A 22,169-nucleotide genomic window follows, 5' to 3' on the forward strand; every position below is an offset into this window, starting at 1 on the left:
AGGTGATGGGTTCGATTCCTGTCTGGCTCGGCAAAGTCAGATCCCTTGAAAGAGTAAATCTGCTCACTGGGAATACTGACCGGTAGGGGATGGGTTTTGACTAATGGCGTGCTGGATTTCCAATCCAGAGGTCGTGAGCTCGATTCTCGTACGGGGATGATGAAGATTTTTTTTATCCAAATTAAAAAATATAATAAAAAGTCGATTTACGAAAGCGTAGTGAATTGTTCCGAAGTTATTTATGTTTTACTGCGTAATTTCACATATTCCACATAAACTGCGATAAAGTTAATTGGAAAAGATTTAATGCTCAATAATAAAAATTATCAACTCTTCAATTTTGTTTTCTGTGTGCAGCAATAATGTTTTAACAAAGGAATCATTAGAGTAGATTTTGAGAAAATCGTATGTAGCTCCCTTTCAATCATAAAAGATAAGTAAATCTACAGAAACCCACCGATGTCATCGCCAAAATTGCATAAAAATATCCCCCAATCAACTCACCGGACGTCTATCCGCTCCAGCCGGTCGAGCCGGTCCAGATGGAGCTGCCGCAGCTGGAACAGGTTCATGAAGGCCACGGCCGGCAACGCGTCGAAATTGTTGCCACTCAGCGATAAATACGTCAGATTGCACAGCTTTGATAATTGCAGCGTTGGCACGACCTGGAAAACAAGATACAATCGGAAAAGCGGATGTGAGTGCAGGTTGAGGTCTGAGGGACACACGTGTGTGTGTGTTTGTAGTACACGGAAAACCGATTAGCGAGCCGGAGTGTGATGTACTTGGTGGAAAAGTCACTGGAAATGGAGTGAGGTGAAGGGGGTGGTGTTTTTCATTGCGCAAATGCAGTCGTTAGTCGTATTATTTATTAATTAAACATTCTACGCTATGTGGTTATTTACGAGCACAATAAGTGCAAATTTGAGTACCAAAACTTCATAACTTTTTTTAAACATCCGAGAATCTAAACCATTCAATTGCTTTGATTTTTTTTGCTAGCATTCATAAACTAAGCAAATAAAAAGTGTTTTTTTCTGCCAATATTTCATGCCAACCTTTCTCACTGTGATTATAAACTTTCACCTCATTGTTCTCGCTCATACATTGCGTTAAAGTCGCGTAATTTGTGTGTCCTGGCATGTGTTCATTAGACCGTATCGGCACGCGGCCAGCTCCAATGCGGTACTATTTAGTGGTGGACACACACACAGTCTACTACAAGGACTGGTTCGTAGTAGAGAAACAGGCGCGTCGATTGTAGTCTAACTTTTGAGCTTAAATAACTTTTGGCTCAAAGTGTGATGGTCATTTACGGAAGTAGTCGAGGACAAAATTATGTCCTCTCGTACACACTCCTCAAACTGCCATCACTATGAACCATTAGGAAAGTTTCGTGTAAATTCACATACACATGCATGCACGCACGGACGCACGCGACTGGAGTAATTATTTGAAAATGATTTATGTAAATGGTATGAGTTTGAATATTTTATGACCGATTCGTGCACGCTCGCTAAACCGTGTTAGTTTATGGGCTTGGCAGCAGCGAAGTTATGTCATATTCTGTGAATGCAGAATGGTTCAACGCAGTTTTCGGAGGATGTTTAGCTTCTGTTTGAGCTTTTATTTGAAATTTTCATCATTTAATTTTGTAAATTTCTAGATAGCAGAAATAAATTTTGATAAATGATTATTTTTATTTGTAGAATGTGGTTGAAATTCCTTGGATACTTGTCACTAGGGTTCAAGGGAGCCAACGAGCCATAGAAATTAATGTAAATTTGTTAGACCAAACCCGAGTAATGACGATCGTTTTTTCTGCGTTCAAGAAACAATTTTTTTTAGATGTTTGGTAGCATTCTATGTTAAAAATGTCAATGATAATAATTTTAAATCCACATGTTAAGCATGCACTTTCAATCAATTGTAAAATAAAGATTTGCAAAAATAGTTGAAATTTCTTCCAAAAACAAAAAAGCATTATAAAGAATATTATGATTTATGTCGAATGAAATTTAATCATGAAATTTAATGAAACTCCCACAAGAAAGTTTTTTTTTTATTTTTTCTCCATTGAGCAGTTTTCTACGAAATCGATCTTTTTTTATGAATTTTAATTTTTGTATTTTTTAATCCGACTGAAACTTTTTTGGTGCCTTCGGTATGCCCAAAGAAGCCATTTTGCATCATTAGTTTGTCCATATAATTTTCCATACAAATTTGGCAGCTGGCCATACAAAAATGATGTATTAAAATTCAAAAATCTGTATCTTTTGAAGGAATTTTTTGATCGATTTGGTGTCTTGGGCAAAGTTGTAGGTATGGATACGGACTACGCTGGAAAAAAGATGATTCATGGTAAAAAAATCGGTGATTTTTTATTTAATTTTTTGTCACTTAAACTTGATTTGCAAAAAAAAAAATATATTTTTTTATTATTTGGTATGTTTTATAGGACAACTAATGCCAACTTTTCAAAAATTTCCAGGTTGTGCAAAAAATCTTTGAGCGAGTTATAAATTTTTGAATCAATAATGTTTTTTCAAAAAATCGAAAAATAGGTCGCAAAAATTTTTCAACTTCATTTTTCGATGTAAAATCAAATTTGCAATCAAAAAGTACTTAAGTGAAATTTTGATAAGTTGACCGTTTCCAAGTTTAATCCTTTTTTAGGTGACTTTTTGAAAATAGTCGCAGTTTTTAATTTTTTCAAATTAGTGCACATATTTGCCCACTTCTGAAAAAAATATTTTTGAAAAGCTGAGAAAATCCTCTATATTTTGCTTTTTTGAACTATGTTGATACGACCCTTAGTTGCAGAGATATTGCCATGCAAGTTTAAAAACAGGAAAATTCTGGAGCAACACGAGAAAAGGGCGGATAAACATTTTGACAGCATGAACTATGTTGAAAATTCCGAGCCAACAGGTAAGTTTTTCATAAAACTCGAAATGTTAAACAATTGTTTGCCTTCTCAGCTACCATTTAACACTGCGGGTTTTATCAAATAGTTACTTGTTGGCTCGATATTTGCAAAATAGTTCTGGCTGTCAAAATGCCTATGCGCCCTTTTCAAATGTTGCTCTAGAATTTATGTTTGCTAAGTCTCACCCAAACAACACACCATTTTCTAATGTCGATATCTCAGCAACTAATGGTCCGATTTTCAATGTTAAAATATGATACATTCGTGAAATTTTTCGATCCTTCCGAAAAAAATATTTTCAATTTTTTGAAATCAAGACTAACATTTCAAAAAGGCGTAATATTGAATGTTTGGCCCTTTTGAAATGTTGGTCTTGATTTGAAAATTCTAAAAGTATTGTTTTCGGAAACATCGGAAAATTTCACGAATGCTTTATATTTTAACATTGAAAATCGGACCATTAGTTGCTGAGATAACGACGTTAGAAAATGGTGAGTTGTTTGGGTGAGATTTAGAGAACATTAATTTTCCTGCTTTTAAAACCTTTGCATGGCAATATATCAGCAACTCTAGGTCGTATCAACAAAGTTCAAAAAGCAAAATGTAGAGAATTTTCTCAGCTTTTCAAAAATATTTTTTTCAAAAGTGGGCAAACATGTGCACTGATTTGGAACCATCCATAAACCACGTGGATACTTTTTTGGGAATCTCGAACCCCCCACCCCCCCCTCCTCGTGGACAATTACCATACAAAAAAAATCTTTCTTGTATGAAGCCCCTCCCCCCCCCCCTTATAGTGTCCACGTGGTTTATGGATGGTCCCTTTAAACAAAATGAAAAACTGCGACTATTTTCAAAAAGTCACCTAAAAATAGATTATTTTGGAAACGGTGCACTTTATCAAAATTTCACAACAGCACTTTTTGTTTGCAAATTTGATTTTACATCGAAAAATGAAGTTGAAAAATTTTTGCAACCAATTTTTCATTTTTTTTTTAAATCAGTATTTATTCAAAAAATTATAACTCGCTCAAAGATTTTTTGCACAACCAGGAAATTTTTGAAAAGTTGGCATTAGTTGTCCTTTAAAACATACCAAAAAATAAAAAAAATAAATTAGTGTTTTTTTGCAAATCAAGTTTAAGTGACAAAAAGTTAAATAAAAAAATCACCATTTTTTTTTTACCGTGTATTATTTTTTTTCAGTGTAGTCCTTATCCATATCTACAATTTTGCCGAAGACACCAAATCGATCAAAAAATTCCTTCCATGGATGCAGATTTTTGTATTTTCATACATCATTTTTGTATGGCTTGCTGCCAAATTTATATGGAAAATTATATGGACAAACTAATGATGCAAAATGGCTTCTTTGGGAATTCCGAAGGCACCAAAAAAGTTTCAGTCGTATTAAAAAATACAAAAATTAAAATTTAAGGAAGAAGACCGATATCGTAGAAAATTGCTCATAAGCCATTTATTACTGCAATATTATTGAAAAAATTGGTGTAAAGATTTTTGAATTAATGTATTTTGAAATTTCTGGTCTGCAATGAAACTTCAAATAAATTTGGCAATGTTTACTTTGTAGATGTCAATTGTTTGGCTAAGTTTTGGAGTTTTTATTTTTTAATTAAGGAAAAAAGGTCTGACATCAGTTAAGACAAATTTCCAACAGACTAAGGTCGTAAAGATACGAAATCAATGGTGAAAATTGAAAACAAGAATTGTTTGAAATAATTCTTTGTTATCTAAAAAAAAATCATTTCTACGTATTTTCTCAACATTCAACTTCAGTGATTTGCCTTTTTTTCTTTCCATTTTAATTGTGGCTTTCTTAAATGGCCATGTCAACGTGGGATTTTATATTAAGTGAAATTACCACCAATTCCAATTCTGTAGACGAGAAAATAAATAAAGGTATTAATATTTATGAACTTATTTTATCTTCAAAGATTATTACAAAGAAAAATAGAACTATTCAAATTTTCAAATTTACATTACAATTATCTTACTTTTAAACTATCAAATATCAGTAAAAATAAGATATTTTTCCTCAGCTTTTACATTTTGTATCTATCTGTGGTCTCAAAATTTATTATTTGGTTAAAAGTTACACAAAAAAAATGGCAATATTCATCAGAAAATGGTGAAAGATTTTGTGTAAAAAAATCGGTAATTTAACATCAGGAATTGATGAACATCCATCAGTTCGACGTCGTCGTGCTATCTTGTCGCACCCACCATTTTGACGTTCCGAGAAAAACGCGTTGTAATGTTTGACCTTGAGTAAACAAAAACGAGGGCACGCAATGTAAACTATAACAAACACGTTTTGTTTGGCTGACCATTCTGTGCACTGTCCCGAAGTTTGGTTGAAGTTGGTTGCTGGAGTTCCGAGTTATAATTACAAATGTTTACGGTAGTCTAACTTGTACGTGTGTCAAACGCGTTCTGACCTGAAATCCCCTTGGCCAGCTGTCGCACTTACATCAATTTTCAGGGAGTGACAAGATAGCACGACATGATTGAAACTACTTTTCTATGAAAAGTGACAAAAATTTTCGGAGCTTTTTTGGTTTACATTGAATATCTTAGGATTGAAATCGAATTTTGGGGATCTGTGAAGGTCAAAAGATGTGGCATTGTGAGATGCACAAAATGGCGTTCCTAACTCAATTTGGCCCAAAATGCACGTACGACAAGTTAGCACGACGGCACATTTTTTGTGTAATATTACTAAAAAAGTGGTAATATTCAACCAATCAAAATTAAACTTTTTTTTTTCTGTGTAAGAAGTGTGACATAAGTAAGCGTTAATCAATGCACTGTGAAAAGTTCGGTATTACAAGTTTTTTCAATTGTTCAGTATTTCAATTAAATCGACTAAAAATAGCAAGAAAATAAAATTTGGCAAGATAATAGAACAAAATTACAAAAAAAAAATAAGAAAAAAATACAAACTAATTCATTCAAAACAATGTGCATCCTGCTCTTGTCACTAATTTTTTTTAGAAACGTACCAAATGGCCTGTTTATTTTATTTACATTTCTAGATTAAATTTTAAAAAGGTCCTATCTACATAGGAAACCCATGACGGATATGTTGTTTTGAAAATGTAATCTAGATTTCATCAACATTAAGATAATGAAATTTTCGTTAATTTTCCGAAGTAACTTTTGTCGCGTGAATTTCGAATAATCGAGTTTGGATTTAATGTGGACTGTATTGCAAAATTAAAACATGAAAAAATAATTAAATTTAGTATAATGTTAATCCTCCAACTCACCGTAAAATTATTATCCGCCAGATCCAGTCCCCTCAACGCACTCAACCCGTTGAACGCCCCGTAATCCAGCTCAGTCAACACATTTCCAGCCAGCTTCAGAGTCCGCAGCTCGCGCAAACTCGCGTAGCTATCGTTCGCTATGAACTCGATCAGGTTGACGGACAGATCGAGCGTCTGTAGGCGGGACAGGTGCTCCACGTTGTGCTCGTACGGGACCTCCAGGAGTTGGTTGTTCTGGAAGGAGAGGGTTTCCAGCGAGTACAGGTGGCGGAGAACGCCGTGATCGAGCGAGATGATGGCGTTGTTGGAGAAGTCCAGCTCCAGGAGGTTCCGCAGGTCGTAGAACGCCGTCGTGTGGATGGTTTCGATGCGGTTGTTGCACAATTTGAGGATTTGGAGCTTGCGGAGTCCCTTGAAGGCGTCTTTGGGGATGGTGACGAGCGCGTTGTCGCTGAGGTTGAGCATTTTGAGGCTTTCCTGGGTGTCAAAGTTGCGCGAGCCGAGGTCACTGATCTCGTTGAACGAAAGATCGAGCACCTCGAGCTTGTGGTAGAAGCTGAGCATAAAGTGCACGTTTTGGATTTCGTTTGAGGTGAGGTTGATGTACCGGACCTCCGGATTAAGCTGGATGGGGACCACGTCCAGGTGGACTCCGATGCACCAGGTTCGCACCTGTGGGTCCATCTCGCAGGTGCATACCGAGGGGCAGAAGGAGGTCGCTTGTTTGAGGAAGACCACCAGGATGAGCGTGATTGAGCAGAGGATAAGCCGACAGCTGCTGGTGGCAGGTCGTCGTAATCGGGTCGTCATTCTGACTTCTTCTTCTTTTTTTGTTTTGGCTTATAACGTCAATAAACAGAGAACTGACTGAGTACTGTTTGTCTCCCTTGGGAGTTCACCACGGTCGACGGCGGTGGTCAACGGTAATCCATCGGATGTCGTGTGGCACCGCCAGTGACAGATGCATCTTCACCTGTGTGTGTACGTGCGTGATGTGTCGTCGTGCGTGGGAGCAGTTAATTCCTATGTGGTCGGTTGAAGTTGTAATTCTGGAAGGTGGGAGAGAGGGAAAGGCATTAATTAATTATAAATGCGTCATGTGACATTGTGATGGGTTGACGGATGAATGGGTGAGCGTAAATTAAGTAATGTTCTGGCCTTGTGGCGTGACTAGAACGAATCGGATTTGAGAATGGGTAAATGTTGTGGCAACTGTGACGTTTAATTCGTTAGAAATGAGTCAGCAGATGTCAACTGATCTATCTTTGAGAGGTGTTATTTTCTATTTTTATTTAATTTATTATTCAATTCCATTATATATGAAGGTACTTTATACAAAATTTATACCTACAAGCGGTGTAAATGTACAGAATAAACGGAATAAACATCCCAGCCGTAAACCATTATGAGTGACAATTCATTATGCTGCCGCCGTCATTGCTGCACCAGATGATTATGCTCCATGTCCTCATTAGTCAGTCAGCTCGAGTGCAGGCTGGTTCCATACGACAGCAGCCTGGAAGTTGCAGCAGCCCCAGTTGAAATCCCATCAGCTCAACGCGAGCAGAAACACGCTCAGCTCGGCTTAGAGTTCTTTCACAAGGAAACTGCAGGAAGGACATGCACGCATCCTGATAATAAAGTCCCTTCCCGTCATATTCACACGAGATTCACGTGCATGTTTGTGAATGAAAGCAGTGCATCTGTGAGAGTTGTAATAGAGCGAAATGGTCTCATTAGCAGAATGAGATTCAGGACTCTGAGATTTGAATCTGGAGTTGACGCTTTTCACGCGGGTTCAAAAGAAGTATAATTCCAATAAGATTTTCAATACGACTCGATTTCACCCTGGTGTTTCACATCCTTTAAACCAATAGCAAACAACTCGCATTGTTCCATGTAGTAAACATAGTTTATTTTTGAAAAACTACCCAAATTTATCGCCTGACACACATCTGTGGCAGCACGTCACCCACAACGAGACTGATATCTTTCGCTGACATTCATCTCTGTCGCGTTCTGCCTGTCCCACAGAAATCACACTTAACAACCCTGCCAGGCTAAAGCTTCGTTGCAGAATCCTGGCCGGCAACAAACCCTACACATCTGCCTTGTCCCTCGAGGTGGCAAAGCTGCTGCTGAAGTTGCAACACAGAAAAAGAGCGAGCTTTCCGTTAGTTCTCAGTTGTAATACGGTGTAAAATAAATGGTACCAGACTATTATTTATCCTTGGGCTGACACCAACGTGAGAGACGGAGAGTGATTCATTTTGTGCCATTTAAAGTGCCATCTGTAGTGCGAATCTCTAGCGGAGGGATTCAACCCTAGTCTCGTCATAACTGGAACACCAGGACAGATAACAACAACAACAGTGCCATAATAGTGCTTACAAGCATTGGGCATGGCAAATCCGTTGTAATTACTGGTGGTCGTTTGTCGGTCTACCCCGGGCCAGAGATAACCAGAACCTGACGATACGCATAGAACAGGAAGATGTGGTGTACACAAATGAAATCCATCATAAAACCAAACCGGCTTTGGTCGGATGTATCGAATAAAATGATAATTCCATGACTGGGCTCTGTGTGTGTCACAATCCGGTCCGGCACTGTCAATCAGTGTCCGGCAGAGACGTCGTCCTCTCTGTTGTCTCTGGAACTGAACTGGGACAGATAGAAAGGATCACAAACGGGGAAGGGGAAGCGGCACATTGTCAGCTGTTCATACACGCATCTCTGGGTTGTTCTGAGCTGGACTAAGCTTTAATCTTACGGCCGTTGAATGGCATTGTGGAATATGGCAAGATAGTGCATTTCTTGATTGAGATTTTAAATAACAGACCATGGTTTCTTTATGATGTTTTGGGACAGATTTAATTTGAATTAAGTTTAGGCTTTGGATATGAATGTATTTTAAAATAAGTTAGTTTAATTAAATCCATTTCAGTTCACGAAAATTGTTCCAAGTCACGTTCTATTTGATGGCGATTTTCGCTATAATAACAAATTGTTTATCAATAAAACAAAGTAGGAAGTTCACTTCTCAAGATTACTTTTCAAAAAAGCTAATTATTATTTGATTAAAGTGCTAGTCCACGAGCAAAGCATACCCGTCTCGCATCGACCTTACTACCTTACTAATGCCTGAAATTTTCAAACATAATTTTCAACATATATAACTACACTGAAATAACAAAATAGTACCAAATTCCTTTAATCTAGGAATTTTGCCTCTTTTCCTTATTTAGTAATCGGGTTTTTTGGATTACTTTTTTTTGGATTAGCAATTGGTTTTTTGGATTACTTAACAAGGAAAGGAGCCAAAACTCCTAGAATTTAGGAATTTGGTACTTTTATTTTTTTTCAGTGTAGCTTCTGGGCTAAATATAAACATTCTAACTCAATGGAAAGTGGAGCAATTGCACAACATAAATCTTGAAATGTCTGTAAATAAGGCAAATTTCAAAAAATCTTAAAATTCAATATGCACTTGAAAAGGCTAAAAAAAAAATGCAACAAAATGAAGGGTGAAGCATCCTAATTGATCAAATTTAAACTCAAATAAAGAAAGTGTTACATCCAGATATAAACTCAATAAGCGTATCAATGGATGAAAATAAACATTTGAATGCAGTTTCTATAGTGCAATTGACTAATGAAAACGAATTGAGAAAATTATCGAAGGAAAATTTGTCTCCCTAGCAAAAAATTACACCCAAAAAATGCACATAATGCAAAAGTGCCCATTTCATAGAATGTACCCCATTTGGCATAACGGGTTTTCCAGAAGACGTTCAAAAACAATCAGTAGGCTTAGTGATTTTTCACGCTCAAAAATAGCAAATTTCACGGAGACCTCAATTTCAAAACACAAAATTTCACGCAAATTCCGCGGAACGTGAAAAATGTTAAAATAATTCTGGAAATCTGTATTTTAATCACAGAAAACACTTTTTATGCTTCATACAGAATGAAGCATAAAAATAAACTCAAAAAATCTTCACCAGGTGGAAACTTTTATGAAAATTGAAAGATTTTTTTTGTGTCACGTTCAAACACAATTTTCAAAAAAGTTTCCACCTGGTTGATGGATGGGCTCTATTTATATTTTGAAACAAAACGTAGGCCATGCGTATTCTCATTTATTGAACTGCTTTTTCAATATTCGACTAATAAACCTCAAAAGTTTTCCCTAACTTGCTTCTGTTTTATCAGTTTACATTTTATTGAATTTCATGTCAAAGCAAAATTTAACAATATTGTCCAGCAAAAATGAGTAAAATAGTTTGAATTTTCTGCGATATTTAGCCCATTTAAAAAAAATATGGTTTTCATCTCTCTTTTCAAAAAATAAATTTAAAATCAATAGACAAACATAATAAAATTTGTAACGAAATCTAAATTTTTATTCAAAATTAGAACAGAAAACAAAAAATGAGGTATTTTTAAACATTTACGAGAATCATCAACCCAAATAATCAAAAGTCGTAAAAATTAAACAGGCCTCAAAAAAAAAAATCTGAAATGTTTTTAAAAGGTGATTTGAAAGATAAAAATATTCTTCATTTTATTTTGAATAAAACAATGCTTGATTCTTTTCATTTCTTTTTAAATTATACCTTTCAAATGAAAAAGTAATAAATGTTTTCTAACAGCGAATGAAAATATTATAAAATTTAGTTACTTTCTAAAAAAACTGAAAAATCTTAACAATTCTTCAAATGGTTCATATCAAGCTTTTCAATTAAATACTAATGAAATTTACTTAAAAAGTTTTTATGGATGAGAGGTTAAGAGAAAATTTGTAAATTTCAAGAATTTCACGAAATCGTCAAAATTCACTTACCCTATATTAGTAATATAGGGTTCACTCGCTTAATTCTGCAGTAGTTCTTAAGATTATTTTTATTGTTATTCAAATTTGATGAAATATTTTGAGAATAATCATTACAGTTTCACTCAAACATAAAATTTCACGGGATTTCGCGGAAAAAGCAAAATTTCGCGGATTTCACGCTGTCCGCGAAATCGTGAAATTTCACTAACCCTAACAATCAGGAACGTTTTGCATAATTTATCTTTTTATTGTTTTCCCCGTTTTGTTTTTTTTTGTTTGTTTGCACGACAAGATTGAAACTACTTTAATATGAAAAACTAACTTAATCCACCTATGTGGTTGGAGCCTTCCTCACAACAATGGCTGTACACAAGTTTCATCTATTTTTTAGATCCGGCTTCCAAAAAGTACATCGATATCACTTAAGTGGCCATATCTCGAGACAGGGTTGCCAGATCTTCAATGTTTTGCACTCGTTGGAAAGGTCTTTTGATAACCTAACCAACAATGGGTCGGATGGTGGATCCGGACATAGTTTACATACATTTAAGTGAGATCCGGCTTCAAAAAAGTACATCAATATCACTTAAGTGGCCAAATCTCGAGACAGGGTTGCCAGATCTTTAATGTTTTGCACTCGTTGGAAAGGTCTTTTGATAACCTAACCAACAATGGGTCGGATGATGGATCCGGACATAGTTTACATACATTTAAGTGAGATCCGGCTTCAAAAAAGTACATCAATATCACTTAAGTGGCCATATCTCGAGACAGGGTTGCCAGATCTTCAATGTTTTGCACTCGTTGGAAAGGTCTTTTGATAACCTAACCAACAATGGGTCGGATGATGGATCCGGACATAGTTTACATACATTTAAGTGAGATCCGGCTTCAAAAAAGTACATCAATATCACTTAAGTGGCCATATCTCGAGACAGGGTTGCCAGATCTTCAATGTTTTGCACTCGTTGGAAAGGTCTTTTGATAACCTAACCAACAATGGGTCGGATGGTGGATCCGGACATAGTTTACATACATTTAAGTGAGATCCGGCTTCAAAAAAGTACATCAATATCACTTAAGTGACCATATCTCGAGACAGGGTTGCCAGATCTTCAATGTTTTGCACTCGTTAGAAAGGTCTTTTGATAACCTTACCAACGATGGGTCGGATGATGGATCCGGACATAGTTTACATACATTTAAGTGAGATCCGGCTTCAAAAAAGTACATCAATATCACTTAAGTGGCCATATCTCGAGACAGGGTTGCCAGATCTTCAATGTTTTGCACTCGTTGGAAAGGTCTTTTGATAACCTAACCAACGTTGGGTCGGATGGTGGATCCGGACATAGTTTACATACATTTAAGTGAGATCCGGCTTCAAAAAAGTACATCAATATCACTTAAGTGACCATATCTCGAGACAGGGTTGCCAGATCTTCAATGTTTTGCACTCGTTAGAAAGGTCTTTTGATAACCTTACCAACGATGGGTCGGATGATGGATCCGGACATAGTTTACATACATTTAAGTGAGATCCGGCTTCAAAAAAGTACATCAATATCACTTAAGTGGCCATATCTCGAGACAGGGTTGCCAGATCTTCAATGTTTTGCACTCGTTGGAAAGGTCTTTTGATAACCTGACCAACAATGGGTCGGATGATGGATCCGGACATAGTACACATACATTTGAGTGAGATCCGGCTTCAAAAAAGTACATCAATATCACTTAAGTGGCCATATCTCGAGACAGGGTTGCCAGATCTTCAATGTTTTGGACTCGTTAGAAAGGTCTTTTGATAACCTAACCAACGATGGGTCGGATGATGGATCCGAACATAGTTTACATACATTTAAGTGAGAACCGGCTTCAAAAAAGTACATCAATATCACTTAAGTGGCCATATCTCGAGACAGGGTTGCCAGATCTTCAATGTTTTGAACTCGTTGGAAAGGTCTTTTGATAACCTAACCAACGATGGGTCGGATGATGGACCCGGACATAGTTTACATACAGTTAAGTGAGATCCAAATATATGTGAAAACACATTTTTATACATAACTTTTGAACTACTTATCGAAACTTCAATCTGTATAAAACTCGATCTATGGGACCCTAAACCAAGTCGAATGCAACAAGTTCGGGTCAAATCGGTTCAGCCAGTGCCGAGAAACATGAGCTAGTTTGTTGGTCACATACATACATACACACACATATACACACACACATACACACACACATACACACAGACATTTGTTCAGTTTTCGATTCTGAGTCGATATGTATACATGAAGGTGGGTCTACGACGTTTTTATACGAAGTTGATTTTTAGAGCAGGATTATAGCCTTACCTCAGTAAGGAAGGCAAAATGACAAAAAATTTCGGAGCTTTTTTGGTTTACATTGAATATCTCAGGATTGAAATCGAATTTTGGGGATCTGTGAAGGTCAAAAGGTGAGGCATTGTGAGCTGCACAAAATGGCGTTCTTAACTCAGTTTGGCCCAAAATGCACGTACGACCAGTTAGCACGATGGCGACGATATGCTAACTAGATAGAAAAACCAACAAGCTTAGTACAAGAAAGCACAGAGGCATCGTTTTGTTGAGATTAATTCGCCACCCGTTTCCCTCATTTCAAAATCTTCCCGAAAATGCATGGAGAAATATATATGACACATTCCGCCGTGACGTTGCAACGCTTTGACTTTTCTTTTTTTAGTATTTCGGCTGTAACTCAAAAAATACATAAAAAAGGTATATATGTTATTACAGATTCGGAAAGGGCATTAAATTTCCTATAAGAAGCAGTGTTGAAACATTATTTTAGGTAAATATTCTATTTTTGAGAGGGGACGTTGCAACGCGTGACTTTTTTTCAATCCTGACCCAATTTATGTTTTGCCATTAACTCTGCTCTGTTAAACGGCAAATTTTGAGTTCTCCTTCCATTTTTAATGTAAAATTGACCAACAAATCGAATGCAATCATTAGTTTTACGAAAAAATCAAACCTCGATTTTTAAAGACCACTTACATTTCGTGACGTTGCAACGCTTTGTTTTTGAAAACAGGGGTTTTCGTTGCGTTGCAACGTCACGAAATTTTAGTTTCAAAATAAATCATAGTTTTTGTTAGTTTGAACAACTTTAGGTTAAGATTTTATTATAAGACATTAATACACAGTACAAGGACATGTGAATTGACTGGCCCGCCCATGTAAGACCCCCTCCCCCCCTCCCCCAATATCGCTTTCACAGTAGCAGTACGATTTACACAGTTTTACAATGCGTTTCAAAGTAAAAATAAATATTTGTATTATTCCATTATCACGAAGGACCCCCCCCCTCTCCTCTCCTCTATCCATGTAATGGGACGTCCATGCATTACGTAACGGGGTAATATCAAGGGGGGGGGGGTCCAAGATTTATACAAAAAATGTATGTAAAAAATGTAATGTATGTCTGAAAATATAAATGTTTTGTTACGTAATGCAAGAACGCTCCCTTAATATTTTAATGGTTTTGAGCAATTTACAAAACACGTGGAAGTTTTAGAATGGAAGGGGGCTTCAAGTTTTCAGGAGGGCTGAAATTTATGAATAAAGTGCCCATATCGTGTGTTGATGGCCCCTAAGGGGTGATCTGCAAACAACGTAACTTATTTTGTTGACTTTTGTGCTTTTTAAATAAAATTTGAGGAAATAATAAAACTGTTTGCCTGCGCAACATAACATATTTAATTGCGAACAACTAAACGATGCATACAACTTATTTAGGTAAGGGTTCGTCCAACAATAAAGTGACAAAAGTTTGTAAAAAAAACAATCGAATCACGTGATTTTTATTGTTTAGTGAATTTTAATGTAATTTGGCCTACGTAAGGGTGTGGGATAAAAAAATCGTTGCGTTGTATTAGAATGAACCCTCACGTAAATCAGTTTATCATAAAGGGGCCATTCAGTTACCACGTGATTACTTTTAAGAAAGTTTTAGAATTTTTACTCCTGGTCTATCGGTCTATTTTGATTTGTTCAACAAGTTTCATAAAATACCTACTTTTATTCGAGTTGCATACAAACTTAAGTAACGGAATTTGTGAATGACCCAGGTACAATTCATCTGTAAATATGCTCGGAAACATTATATAACAAATATATAATATTTAGTACCCTTTTATCTTCAAAAACCAACTACGCATACACCTTTTTTGCCATGTGACTAATATGATTTAAAATTTCGTGACGTTGCAACGCAAACTTAAACCTGTTGTAACTTTGGATCTAGACAACCAATTTAGTCGCTCTAGATTGCATTTGAAAGCTCTTTCCAAGTACAAAGATCATCCAAAATATCAAAATGATTGAATGTTTAGTTTTCTGTTGGCATAAACAACTGTCCCTTTTTCGTGACGTTGCAACGCAATAAAATGGTAAACTTACACTAGTTCGAAAAAATAATTAACTTAAGATAAACTGCAAATCCATGACATTTCCGTTAAGTACATCTAAAAACCTACAAAATGCAATCAAAAGAATAATTTTTGGATTTTATTTCGCTGAAAACCAGGAGTTTTTAGAAAAATGTTTTAAATCGATGATTTTATCACGAATTGATGCAAAACTTAACCAACTTGTACAAAATGATATTCAAATGATCAATTAATGAAAACCATGATTTTTGAAGCTTCAAGTAGTCTAGAATCGAGGAAAAATATCCAAATAGCTCATACACGCTTTTCAAAAATTCATCCCGAGGTGCACATTGCCGGAGAATGTGTCATATATATTTTTTAAAAACTTTAGGGTAATAGACATGCATCTATTTAAAATGCTTTTTCCCGCGTTGATACTCATTTTGAGCATGATTTACGAGTTTAATGTTTTTTTTTGTGAAATTTCTATGCAATTTAATTTTTATTGTTTTTGCTCACATCGTCATCGGTCAGAGTCGAGAAACATCAATTAAAAAAAATACCTAACCAATTATCAATTACTTTTGCAAACAGTGACAAAAGACCTCCCGATAATGGTAATAATAGTGTTGGTTACATTTCCGTCCAGTGAATTTTCCATGAAAACATCATACCTTACGGCGATGCACATATCTGCTCCCGATCAGACACTAGTACAGACGAGACTGGAGTATGTTTGCTAGTTTTACTGACTAGCACTAGCCAGCGACACCATAAAGTGCGCTATAAAATTCGCTCCACACACGTGTGGCCCTTTCTGCCGTATGGAGTGAAAAGCTCTCCCCCGAGACTCTGCGGACGAGGGATGTGAGGGGGGGTTGCTTTCTGTGGGTGGTAAAACGTGAAATGCAAAGCTAAAGCTAACTCCCTGCGAGGGGGTGGACACTGTGAGAAAAATTGAGAAATCTACAGATTTTTGTTGTTGTACAATAACCAAAAATTTAATGATTGATTAAAAATCTTTAAATTCGAATTCAAAATTTGAATCAAAGCGATCATTTTTTCACAGTGTCCTCGGAGAACAAGGACATTTCTGGAGGGAGTGCCAAGCTGGGCCAACCTAGGCAGGGCAGCAGCCGCAGTAGAACAAACGAGGAGACACGTCATGCTCTTGTAAAAATTCAAATAAACAATGACTTATGAATAATGCAAGCAGACCGAAGAGTGCTTCACTGGCACTGGTGTGTTATGTTTTCCAGAGAGCCTGGAGAACAAGTATCGAGGGGAGTTGGGTTGAGGTTGGGGGAGGGGCTGGCGTATTAGTCAACCGGTGATAGTATTGCCGTAAAGGTAGTAAAAGTATGCTCCACTGGAAGCGGAATGGCGACAAGAATTTACAGCTGGCAGATGCATATTCTGCTACTAGCAGTTGCATGCTGCAAAGGGATGTATTTTTTAAGATCAGGGTTGTTAGGGACTTTAGGATTTATTTTATAGTTGGCAGATCGTACACTTTGGATTTATTGAGACGAACTTAACCTTCTTGTATAAAGAAGAAATTTAAGTTGTTGGAATTTCATTGACAGATTTTTTAAAGAAAATAAATTTATCGAAAATTACAGAATCTTTTTAAATTGTCTGGGTTGATTGTTTATTTCGATTTTTTTTCAATAAGTACTTGGATATTTTCATCGGAATCATCGGAAAATCGAATCACGATTTTTTGTTGTTGTCTTATTTTTGGTCGTTGAGCTCAAATATGACCCTAAAATATGGCGATGGTGTCTCATTGAGAAAATCCATTGGGTAATGTAAAAGACAATAACCAACTCAAATTTGACTGATTTGAGTTTGACTGAATTTAAGAGCGAGTCCACGAACAGGGCATACCTCTTTGTATAAGACGTGGTTTGGACCTCACCAATCTTCCTGAAATTTTCAGGGATTGTTTGTACATATAAAACTAGCATCTGACTAATATATGAGCACCCTAGGTCAACGGGAAGTGGGGCAAATCGGGACACTAAGTTTGAAGGTTCAAAAACGTCAAAAATCTTTAAAAGGCTATAACTTAGGCAAAATTCAATTTAATTACAAAATTCAAAATCCATCTGAAAGGGCAAAAAAAGTGATAATTATTTAGATAAGTCCAAAATACAAACACAGATAATCAAAACTTCTGATAATCAAATCTGGACTTCATTATCTTTAAAAAATGAAAAAAAAAACAATTATAAGCGAATGGTCCTAGGTTCGATACCCATCTGCTCCCAACGAAAAAGTTCTGGACTCATTAAAATTTGAATTAAATGAAAAACTTGAAGTTCACGGCAGGGTTCGATCCCCTGTCCTTAGGATTGGCAAGCAAAAATGCTTTCCACTTAACCGTGGAGCATTGGTAGTTTGAGGAGGACTGAAACTGATATAGTTGAATCCAAGAATCGGACAAAGAATAAAATTGAATGCAAGTTGGAATATCAGAACTCAAACAAGATTGCATGCAAGATTTTGCGCAGTTGAAATTGAATCTAAAAATACCTCGCTAAAATTAGCCTGGGCGGCTGATAGAATTCATCCAATAAGAGATCATAAGAATTGAAAGCTATCCCATTAGAAATGAGAACACACGAAGAATTCGAACAACAATGCAAAACGGTCGTTACCACTCGCCTAGGGTGGCTCCTCAGACCATTCACCTTCCCAAAAACCGTCCAACTCCAAGCGAAACTTACTTGAGGATACCGTGGAGATTTTCCCTTAATACTCTGAAAAAAGTGGAGCATCAACACTTCCCGTCATCCAAATCCTCTATCCTTGTCCCTGGTGCGCGGTGGAGATGGGAGCGGCCGGCAATGGACGGCTGCCATGGTAGTGAGAATCTAGTTCAGGTGGAATTGGTTCTATTCCCAATTATCGATTCCTAGGCAACTTGGGCTTAGACAATCATCACATCACATGGCGAAAATTCAGTCCGCTAAAATCACCGTCTCCTAGCGAAGCGAAGCGAAAAAATGAAAAAAAAAAAACTGTTTGCTACTAGGATCATAAAAGCTTTAAAATTATTACACAAATTGTTTATATTTTATTCATTCTTAAGATTATATTGTTGATCTACAATTCTCGGAACATAGCTCAAATTGCATTTTTTTTAGGCAAAGATTCGTGTTGTCATTGATATTGCATTAACATTTTTAAACACTGGTTTTTCCATTTTCAAAAGCCTGAATAGTGGAAAAAGTTGTTTCTGAAATCGTTTAATGAGAAATAGTTAGTTTTTTTTATCAATAAGTAATAAACATTAAAAAATTGGCTTTCCTTTCATCATAAAGTAGTAAAAAATTGTAACTTTTACAAGCGGATATTAATAGTTTAAAAAACTTAAATTAATTAATTTTGAATTTAAGTTGGGGAAATATGGAGTTTGTTACCACATTTATATATTCAATAAGGAGCTGATTTGCCTGAATCGAAGATTTTTTTCTTATGGTGATAAAAACATAAATAAAAGGTTGCTAATATAAATGTGTTTAAGCAAAAATGGGTTTAAAAATGAAATGTTCCTTTTGTGCATTCATAGAAATCAAAACTGTGAAGAGATTTTGGTGTTAAATCGATTGAAATGAATATTTTTTTTATTGACAATGACCACAAGTAGCTTAATAAAGTAACCTTTTTGTTCTAATAAAAATATAGAGTCTTGAAATGTTCGCTCCCTTTCAAAAACGTACAACCAACATTTATTTAACTTTAATAAAATAAGTCCATTTTTAGAAGATAATATTGTTATAAAAATAGAAAAATAAAATGACAGTCAATTATTTTTAATTCTACAGAATGCAACTTGAAAATTTTTTTACTGGAAAATATCATAGAAGCGAGTAGATCTAAATTCATCATATTTGAAACATATGAAAAAATAATCATATTAATGTGGTTTGGTTAAGGATTTGAAAAGAGGTATAACGTTCAATTTTCAATGGCCTTTTCAATATTCAATTTTAAGTTCATCCTAACGGAGGTTGAACTGCAATGAAATAATATCTAAGTTATTCAGAATTTTTGCCATTTTCTACTTCCATCTTTTTTGGTTAAAAAGAACGTTATCCTTTACATCATTTGTAGATAATGATTCAAAATAAAATTTGAAGCCTCCAGCAAGTTCCAAAAATAATGAATTTAAATCAACTTTTTAAATAATAATAATATTTTTCGTGATTTTAGTTGTTCGTATATATTTTTATTTTAGTGCTAAAGTATAAGTTTTGACTAATAAACAAATTTTTTAAAGTTTTTTCCTGCAATAAATTATGTCAACTATAAATATTAGGGTGTTTCACCCACACAAAAAAGTTCTCAGAATCAGGCAAACCGAGGTTCCCCTAGTAGAGGATACCCATAGGGACTCTCATGCCAAATATCAGCCCATTTGGTTGTGAATTGGCCTGTCCCCAACGGTTTAAAGTTTAGATGTAAATTACTATGGGATTTTTATGCTTTTCGTTCAATCATTCCTACAGGTCTGGGGACAACATGGATTCACTCGGAATAAAGACAGGTGTGTAGGGGATGGTCCAATGAACAAATTCCAGAAGGAATTAGGGTTGTCCATTCTGTCCCCAAGGTGCGCATTGGATCGACGCCCGGTGTCTCCAGAATCAACGATTCACCCTTCAAATGTACGCATTGTCCCTAGTATGCTATGACGGCTAGCTGAAAATTACGACGCCCCATGTCAGACGGTGAACACGTGGGGAAGCATCGATTGCATTATTATTACAAAATCATAATGTTACGTTATTTGGAATAGTTCAAATTGTTACAGGAACATCAAAAATTATAATTTCATTTCTTTAAAGTATGTTTCTGAGACAAAATTTGAGTGGATGCTATGCCACGTGTTCACCGTCTGACATGGGGCGTCGTAATTTTCAGCTAGCCGTCATAGCATACTAGGGACAATGCGTACATTTGAAGGGTGAATCGTTGATTCTGGAGACACCGGGCGTCGATCCAATGCGCACCTTGGGGACAGAATGGACAACCCTAATTCCTTCTGGAATTTGTTCATTGGACCATCCCCTACACACCTGTCTTTATTCCGAGTGAATCCATGTTGTCCCCAAACCTTTAGGAACGATTGAACGAAAAGCATAAAAATCCCATAGTAATTTACATCTAAACTTTGAATTGCTGGGGACAGGCCAATTCACAACCAAATGGGCTGATATTTGGCATGAGAGTCCCTATGGGTATCCTCTACTAGGGGAACCTCGGTTTGCCTGATTCTGAGAACTTTTTTGTTTGGGTGAAACACCCTAATAAATATGGTATTTTTCGATTACTTTTCTTAAATCCATCAAGCTTAAAAAAACATTTTAAATCCATGACAATTTTTGTATTCGGGCTTCATTGTGATATGACATACTTCAAATTTAATTCGTCTTGAGCGAGGAATCAGGCCGTTACAAATATTTTTTAAAGTTTATGTCGCCCTCCTTCAAAATTGGTCTGAAAAATCAGGGGGCAAAAACAATATTTTTCTAAAAAACTTTAAAAAAATCCATGAAAATAGAAGTCTAATCAACTGAAAACAATCTAAAATGCATTTTTCTGCATTGATTATATTTAGCATGTTTGGGCTTGTTTAAAAATGTGTTGATTTTGTATGAGATTCAAAGGTACAGCACCGCAAAAATTTTATTTTTCGCAAAAAAATAAAATTTTCGTCAATACTTAGATAATTTGGAAACTAATGATGGACCGGTGATTAATGCATTTTAAAACACTTTTCATTAAAATGTTGAAACCATGGCTCGTTATTTCAATTTTAAAACTTTTTTTTTTGCTTTTCCCCTTCCTCACGACTTAAGCCCGGGTCGAGGAAGATAAACTTCAAAAAATATTTTAAACGGCCTTATGTCCATTTTCAAATGATTCATATTTGAAATTAGTTTTATCAAATTTATCGAATTTAAAAACATTTTTGCAAGCTACACAAGAAAAATGTATAGTGAATTGTGTAAGAATGTTCAATAATTGTTTGATTATCCATTGACTTTTAAAATAATGATATTTTGTGACGAATTCAGTTATGCTATGAAGTATTGAGCACCTGATTTAATTTTTTTTAAAATATTACTTTGTTCAATATCTCTTCTTTCACGGACATCCATTTTCACATAGAAAAACCACAACCACCAAGGTTAAAACTTTAAGTACACTTTGTTGTCCTCCCGCAGCCCAGCCAGTCAACAGCGACCAACAACCCCTTCAACGAACGCCTCAAAGCAAGTGACTCACGAAAGAAGATCACGTTCGCATACTTTTACCCCAAAAACCTCTCAAAGGGGTTGAAACGGAGTTTCCCCAGCCCAAGAGGACGACGAAAACACACCACCGTCGAAAAAGTGTTATTAAAAATTTACCTTAACATTATTTACGTGACGCCTTTCGTCGTCGACGTCGTCTTCATTTCGAGTTGGTTGCCACGGGGGCACGTCCGGTGTCTTCCGGTTTCCGGTGCCATGAGACGTCCCCCCATAGAATGGCTTCATTGCCGAAAATGCTCAAAGTTGAGGGAGTGGGGGCGAAGGCTGAATTTATGTGTCTCTGGTTGCATTTAAAGACTTGGAAGTTTATCCATTAGTAATGAGGCTATTTGCGGAGGACTCACTTTATGTCGTCTACCCTCGGTTT

General features: G+C 36.1%; 1 protein-coding gene across 2 annotated transcripts in view; it reads right to left on the minus strand.

Moving 5' to 3' along the window:
• The window catches only part of LOC120421584 (nyctalopin-like), a 266,184-nt gene that overhangs the window by 15,226 nt on the left and 228,789 nt on the right, over nucleotides 1-22,169 (minus strand). For both annotated transcript variants that reach the window (XM_039584815.2, XM_039584816.2), the window contains exons 3-4: nucleotides 6,220-7,268; nucleotides 505-665 (exon numbers count right to left, since the gene is read on the minus strand). In XM_039584815.2, the coding sequence (XP_039440749.1) occupies nucleotides 505-665; nucleotides 6,220-7,029 (971 nt within the window). In that variant the 5' untranslated portion in view covers nucleotides 7,030-7,268. The remainder of the gene's footprint in view (nucleotides 1-504; nucleotides 666-6,219; nucleotides 7,269-22,169) is intronic.

The sequence above is a fragment of the Culex pipiens genome, chromosome 2, assembly GCF_016801865.2.
Source record: "Culex pipiens pallens isolate TS chromosome 2, TS_CPP_V2, whole genome shotgun sequence".
NCBI lineage: Eukaryota > Metazoa > Arthropoda > Insecta > Diptera > Culicidae > Culex > Culex pipiens.